The sequence below is a fragment of the Eimeria tenella genome, genomic scaffold (genome assembly GCF_000499545.2).
Source record: "Eimeria tenella Houghton genomic scaffold, Eth_scaff488, whole genome shotgun sequence".
Lineage (NCBI taxonomy): Eukaryota > Apicomplexa > Conoidasida > Eucoccidiorida > Eimeriidae > Eimeria > Eimeria tenella.
Genome location: NW_013545632.1, coordinates 1 through 7,244, shown reverse-complemented (window position 1 = coordinate 7,244; position 7,244 = coordinate 1). Strand labels below are relative to the sequence as shown.

At 45.9% G+C, this 7,244-nt stretch overlaps 2 protein-coding genes across 2 annotated transcripts; one reads left to right on the top strand and one right to left on the bottom strand.

Moving 5' to 3' along the window:
* Positions 1 to 133: 133 nt before the first annotated feature.
* On the top strand, positions 134 to 1,764 carry ETH_00011460 (cytochrome c oxidase subunit, putative; the record flags this gene model as incomplete). The annotated part of the gene is made up of 3 exons (XM_013380280.1): positions 134 to 250; positions 794 to 924; positions 1,671 to 1,764. The coding sequence occupies 3 exons, from the start codon at positions 134 to 136 to the stop codon at positions 1,762 to 1,764; spliced, it is 342 nt and encodes a 113-aa protein (XP_013235734.1).
* Positions 1,765 to 5,894: 4,130 nt separating this feature from the next.
* ETH_00011455 (mitochondrial carrier protein, putative) lies at positions 5,895 to 6,362 on the bottom strand (the record flags this gene model as incomplete). Its single annotated transcript, XM_013380279.1, has 2 exons — positions 5,895 to 5,999; positions 6,183 to 6,362. 2 exons carry the CDS (start codon positions 6,360 to 6,362, stop codon positions 5,895 to 5,897), a joined length of 285 nt encoding a protein of 94 aa, XP_013235733.1.
* Positions 6,363 to 7,244: the final 882 nt, after the last annotated feature.

The following is a 7,244-nucleotide window of genomic DNA, read 5'->3' as shown; positions in this document are numbered from 1 at the left end:
GCAGCAGCAGCAGCAGCAGCAGCAGCGGCGCCCCTACCTGCACTTCTCGCGGGCCCTTCCGGAGGACTTCGAGCTGCCTTTGGAGACACTTCCTGCTGATGTTGCAGCACTTTTGGAGACAAATCCCAAACAAATGGACTTTTTCCAAAACTACTGGTACTGGCGTCTCCGCGCAGAGGCCGCCATTCTCGACCCGCAGCAGCTGCCCCGCAAGTCCTACAAACAGCTCGCGAGGGACATGGGACTCCAGGTGAAAAGGGCTCTTTTTCCGCCATTTTGGGGACTTTCGGGCCTCTTTTTCCACAGAATTCAGCTCCTTTTGAAGGCCTTTTCGGCCCCTTTTTGTCGAGGTTTTTGTCTCCGTTTTGTTGCTGCTTTTGGCTGATTTTTGTTGCTGTTTTTCGCTGCTTGTGAGGCACTTTTGGCGGTGTTCTTGTCTCTTTTCCCACCTTTTTGAGGCCTTTTTTTGTTCTTTTTGGATGAAATTGAAGTCCTTTCAAAGGCCTTTTTGTCCCCTTTTTGTTGCTGCTTTTATCTCCTTTCCGTTGCTGTTTTTGTCTCCTTTTTGTTGCTGTTTTTGGCTTCTTCCTGAGGCATTTTTGGTGCTCTTTTTGTCTCCTTTTCAATCAATTTGGGGCCTTTTTTAGTTCTTTTTGGACACTTTCGGGCTCCTTTTAAGGACCTTCTTGTCCTAAACAAAATAGAATAAATAAATAAATAAATAAATAAAATTTAAAAAATTAATAAAATTAATAAAATAAACAAATAAATAAATATTTATTTTTGTTTGCAGATTGTGACAGAAGAAAACCAACACATGGTGGGCCTTTTGGAGCTTTACGAATATCTCAAAACCGCCCCTTTTGTGGGCCCTTTTGGAACAACTCAAAACCCTGTTTTAGTGCCTTCAGTCCACACCGAAAGGTAAACCCTAAACCCCAAACCCTAAACCCTAAACCCTCGGTTTGGGGCGCTGGGGCAGGTGGGAGGGATTCAGGCCCCGCAGAAAGCTAAACCCTAAACCCTAAACTCGCAGTGCTACACTCAAAACCCTGTTTTAGTGCCTTCAGTCCACACCGAAAGGTAAACCCTAAACCCCAAACCCTAAACCCTAAACCCTCGGTTTGGGGCGCTGGGGCAGGTGGGAGGGATTCAGGCCCCGCAGAAAGCTAAACCCTAAACCCTAAACTCGCAGTGCTACACTCAAAACCCTGTTTTAGTGCCTTCAGTCCACACCGAAAGGTAAACCCTAAACCCTAAACCCTAAACCCTAAACCCTCGGTTTGGGGCGCTGGGGCAGGTGGGAGGGATTCAGGCCCCGCAGAAAGCTAAACCCTAAACCCTAAACTCGCAGTGCTACACTCAAAACCCTGTTTTAGTGCCTTCAGTCCACACCGAAAGGTAAACCCTAAACCCCAAACCCTAAACCCTAAACCCTCGGTTTGGGGCGCTGGGGCAGGTGGGAGGGATTCAGGCCCCGCAGAAAGCTAAACCCTAAACCCTAGCTTAGCTGCTTCAGCCTACACGAAAAGATGAGGCCTAAACCCTAGATCCTGCAGTAGTTCCTTCAGTCCACGTCAAACCCTAAACCCTAAACCCTAAACCCTAGTAAGAGCCAGAAGGGCAAAAGCAGCCCTAGGAGTCCGTCCATGTCTAAGCATTGCCCGCAGCAAACTCCCGCTGCAGCAGCATCAGCTGCTGCTGCAGTTGCTGCAGCAGCAGCTGATGCTGCTGCAGCGGGAGTTTGCTGCGGGCAATGCTTAGACATGGACGGACTCCTAGGGCTGCTTTTGCCCTTCTGGCTCTTACTAGGGTTTAGGGTTTAGGGTTTAGGGTTTGACGTGGACTGAAGGAGCGCGGGATAGGGTTTGCGGAATAGGGATTGCAGCGGGGAGGAGGGAGAGACGCGGGAGCTAGGGTTTAGGGTTTATGGTTTAGGGTTTAGCAATAAAACAAGCAAACAAACAAGTAAACAATTCATTTATTCATTAATTTATTCATTTATTTTTGCTGCTGCTGCTGCTGCTGCTGCTGCTGCTGCAGGTGGTTGATGTCTTCAGCGTGGAAACCCTAGAAAAGGCCCAGCGGCAATGGAACAGCGGAGAGTACATCATGTGGCCCGTCGGCGAAGAGGCCTACTCGAGACTCTTTCTTCAGGGTTTGCCGCCCTAGGGTTTAGGGTTTAGGGTTTAGGGTTTGGGGGGTAGGGTTTCGATGTTAAGGGTTTGGGGTTTAGGATTCAGGGTGTTCGAGTTGTTCTGGAGCTGCATGTGTTGCAGGCAAACTCGGAAACAAGGTGCCGGAGCAGCTGGCAGAGGGTTTTAAGTCAGTTGAGTAAACCTCAAACCCTAAATTAGGGTTTACGAGGGCCTTGCTGACAAACCCGAAATTAGGGTTTACTAAGGCTCTCCCGACAAAACGCTATATTAGGGTTCACGAGCGCCCTTCTGACAGAACTCCTAATTAGGGTTCACTAGGACCACGTGCTAACAAAACCCTAAATTAGGGTTTAGGGCCTTGAACTGCTGAACCCTAAATCCTCAATAGAGGTTTCCTTGCAACTGCGAGACATTTAGGCGGACAGCTCTTAGTTGTGCCCCTACCTATTTTTAGGGTTTAGGGTTTATGGTTTAGGGCTTAGGGCTAGCGAGAACATGCGCAGAAGGGGACTAACAGGCGCCGGAAAGTAGGAAAGAGTTTAGGGTTTAGGGTTTAGGGTTTAGGGCAAATAGGGCCAAAAGGACAGAAAAAGAGACAAAAATAAACGGAGAAGCATACTGGAAAAACAAAACAAGAAATAAGAAATTAAAAAAATAAAAACAAAAAATAAAAATAAACAACTTTAGGGACATGAAGGGATGGAAAGAAACAGAAAAGGGATTGCATTAAAGAGAGAAAAAGAAAGAAGAAAGAATTGAAATCCCGAGAGTTTAGGGTTTTGATTTAGTTCAAAAAGAATCAAAAACTTGAGGGTTTAGGGTTTAGGGTCTAGGGTTTTGACCCAGTTCAAAACGGAGTAGAGGGGAAGTCATTTGTTAGTTTTTCTGGTGTCGCACTGCTTGCTGCGTTGCTGCTGCTCCTGCTGCTGCTGCCACTGCTGCTACAGTGCTGCTGCTGCTGCAGCAGTGCTGCAGCTGCTGTTGCTGCTACTGCTGTTCCACTTCCTCAGGCTGCGTTTTTCGCTCCCTATACACTGCAACGCAAGTGACTGGGGTGTACATACACCCGGAAGCGCATGCAGCCGTTTGCATGCATCTGTTTTGTAGAAAAAAGTTTGAATAGTAGTTGTATATACAAATGAAATATAATAATGCAAATACTTTATAAATAATAAATAACTAGTATTGCCGCTGCATGCATGCAACGACTGTGCTTATCCGGATTGGGATCTACATAAAAAAAGGGAAGCTGAGGTGTACGTACACCCCAGCTGCACGTACACCCGAGGCCTTGCATGCATGCATGCATGCATGCATGCATGCATGCATGTACGCGCGCATGCAAGGGTGCATGCAAGTGCGCATGCATGCATGCACGGGAAGCCCCAAACTGCAAACTGCAAGTTAAGGAAGCGGCAGGCGAGAGACAAGGCAAATTGTAAAAAGAAAAAGAAATAAATGAAAATGAAAAAAACAGAAAATATAATAAAAGATTAAAAGTTGAAGACAGAAAAAGTTGAGAAAATAAATGGAAAGGCAATAAAGGCAAATAAATAAAAGAAAAAAGAAAAAAAGAAAAACGATGAAAAGGCAGAAGCAGAAGAAAGAAATAAAAGACTCAAAAGGGGAAAAGAAATAAAGGAAACTGAGTAAATAAATAAACAAATAAAGAAATCAATAAAGAAATAGAAGAAATCAACAAAAGAAATAAATAAAAGATATAAAAAGGAAAAGAAGAATTCCCTGCTGTAGCCGCCACCCCACAAACAAAAGAAAGAAAACTAACAAATGCAAACGCATGCAGCCCCAAACTCCTCTGCATGCACTGGGGAAAGCCCCAAAAGAAACAAGAAAAGCATGCATGCATGCTGCCCCTGGGGCCTGCCTGCCTGCATGCATGCATGCATGCATGCACTTACGCACGCATGCATTTGCATGCATGCATGCGCAAACTGCATGCAGTCTTTTGCATGCATTTGCATGCATGCAAATGCATGCAAGTGACCTGCAATTTAGCAGTACATTGAAAGAAATGTTTTTTGTCTCTTTACCTCTTTTTAATTATTTTTAATTTTTAATTTCAATTAAACTTTTCCCCACAAGGTGAAGAGACACCTCTCAGGTGTACGTACACCCGAACGCATGCACGGCACTTAGGGGTGGCGAGACACCTCTCAGGTGTACGTACACCCGAACGCATGCATAAGATGCATCAAAGTGCATGCAACAATCCACTTTTGAATGAATTATTATTTGTTTCTTTTGCCATTCTTTTGTTAATTTGTTTTTTATTTCATTTTTTTTTTTTTTGTCTTTGTTTTTTAATTTCTTTTTTCCTTTTCTCATTTGTCTCCTTTTGCCCACTTGCCCTCAAAGGCAATCCCAGCCCTCTGCTGCTGCAGCATTTCTTGTCTCCGGCTTGCTGCTGCTGCTGCTGCTTTTGCTGCTGCTGCTGCTGCTGCTGCTTCTTTTTGTCACTGTTGTTCATTGTCTCCTTTTGTCTCTGTGTCTCCACTTCTACATTTCACTGCTTTTTAATTTAACTCTTTTTATTTTTTAAAATCCCTTTTATTTCTTTTCATTCCTTTTTTAATCCATTTTAATTACTTTCTTGTTCTTTTAATCTCCTTTTTTAATCCCTTTTTTAATCCCTTTTTTCAATTCCTTTTAAATTCCATTTAAATTAATTTAAATTAATTTAAATTAATTTAAATTAATTTAATTTAATTTAAATTAACTTTCCCTTTTCAGCAGCCCAAAGCACCAGCTCCAAGCCCATTCCAGAATTCATTTTAATTCTTTTTGATTTATTTTAATTCATTTTGATTCATTTTAATTCATTTTAATTCATTATAACGAATTTAAATCCATTTTAATTCATTTTAATTCATTTAAATCCTTTTTAATTCATTTAAATGCATTTAAAAGACTTCAAGTGCAATTAAATGAATTTAACTTCACCCAAACGCCACAAAAGGATTCAAATGCATCAAAAGAACTTAAATGCATCAAAATGAATCAAATTAAATGCATTTTTAATTGAATTTAATTTAACTTAATTTAATTTATTTTATTTTATTTTATTTACCAACCCAAAGCATCTGCAACAAGTCTAGCCCCAGTCACCATAAAAAGGGTTTGCCAAACCCCCAAACAAACCCTCGGAAAAAGGCCCCGCAGCAAAGCCCCGGGGCCCTCGCTGCGGGCTATTTCGCCCATCACCTGCAGCAGCAGCAGCAGCAGCAGCAGCAGCAGCAGCAGCAGCAGCAGCAGCGCCGGCGGTGGTGGTGGGGGGGGCCAGTGCGAGGTGGGGACGGGGAAGGGCAGCAGAGAGGAGGGAGAAGCAGCAGCAGCAGCAGCAAGGGCAGACGCGGCAGCAATCAGCAGCAGCAGCAGCAGCAAGGGCAGATGCGGCAGGAATGCGAGCAGCAGCAGCAGCAGCAGCAGCAAGAGTCCGGTAAGGAGAGACAAAAGGAGACAGACAGAAAGGAAAACATGGGAGGAGACACAAAAAGACAAATGCAGAGAAAGCAGCAGCAGCAGAAGCAGCAGCAGCAGCAGCAACTAAGGGGAGACACAAAAAGACAAAAAAAAGACCAAAAGAAACAAAAAACAAAAGCAAACAAACGGGGACAAAAAGGAGACAAAAAGGAGACAAAAATGCAGCAAAAAAGAAGCAAAAAGAAGCAAAGGAGAAATAAAAAAAGAAATAAAAAAGCAAAAGAGACAATTTAATTATACCTTAATGATGTTTTTGTTTTTCTGTCCCTCAGCAGCAGCACTTTGCATTTGAATTCGCGCCACTTCAAAGGGCTGGTTCCAAGTCGATAAAGCCCCACCCTACACGCAAACCCTAAACCCTAAACACTAAACACTAAACCCTAAACCAAACCCTAAACCCTCAGCCCTGGCGCGCGCCTTCATTTTAATACCACAAACACTATTCCCACGAACCACTGCAAGTTCCTGTCCGCAGCAGCAGCAGCAGCAGCAGCAGCAGCAGCAGCAGCAGCAGCAGCTTACAATGCAGCCGCTGAGGACTTCTTCTGAAACGGTGAGTTTGGCGGGGGGCATGGGCATGTACTTGATGCTGTGGAGCTGCAGCTGCTGCTGCTGCTTGTCTTTCTCGGGGTGCTGCAGCAAGTCCATGTGCTTCTGCTGCTGCTGCTGCTGCTGCAGCAAACGCATCTTCTTGTTCAGCATCCCCTGCCGCACCAAATCTGTAAACCCTTGCCGAGAAGCCCAGTTTGTCATTTGCCGCAAAGCAATTGCAGAACCCCCGGGGTACAAACCCTGACGCAAATCCTCACAAACCCTAAACCCTAAACCCTAAACCCTGAGCGCCAAGCCCTCTGCGCCCAACGCGACACACCGACAGCAGCAGCTGCAGCAGCGCCAACACAAACCGACTACACACTTCAGCAGCAGCAGCAGCAGCAGCAGTAGCAGCAGAAGCATAGTAGTAGCAGCAACAGCAGCAGCAGCAGCAGCAGCAACAGCAGCAGCACAGTAGTAGTAGCAGCAACAGCAGCCACAGCGGCAGCAGCAGCAGGACCTTGATGCCCTGAGTCCTGAGGATGTCCTTGAAGCGGTCGGAAACCCTAAACCCTTTTTCAGAGTTTACGAGAGCAGTAACAGCAAAAGTGCAAGGGCCCATTACGAGGGTTTGGCAAGCCCCTCCTCCAGCCCCCGCAATAAACCCTGAATAGCTGCTAGGCAGGTCCAAAGAGCTGCACACCTTCAGCAGCGTCTCCTGCAGCAGCAGCAGCAGCAGCAGCAGCAGAAACAGCTGCGGTGAGGGCGGAGGCGTGGCAGCAGCAGCAGCAGCAGCAGCGGCAGCACCAGCACCAGCAGCAGCGCAGCAGCAGCAGCGCGCCCGCTGCTGCTGCTCCTGCTGCAGGCATCTGGAGGCCGTGTGAGCCAGGGCGCCGCAGAAACCCGCACCTAGGGTTTAGGCTCTAGGGTTTAGGGTTTAGGGTTTACCTTGCTGTAGAGCAGCACCGCGCCTTTCGAAGCACTTTCGAAAAGCTTCGGAGAAGTTCCTTGCCAGAAACCCTTCAAACCCTTCGCCTTCCAAATCTCCGC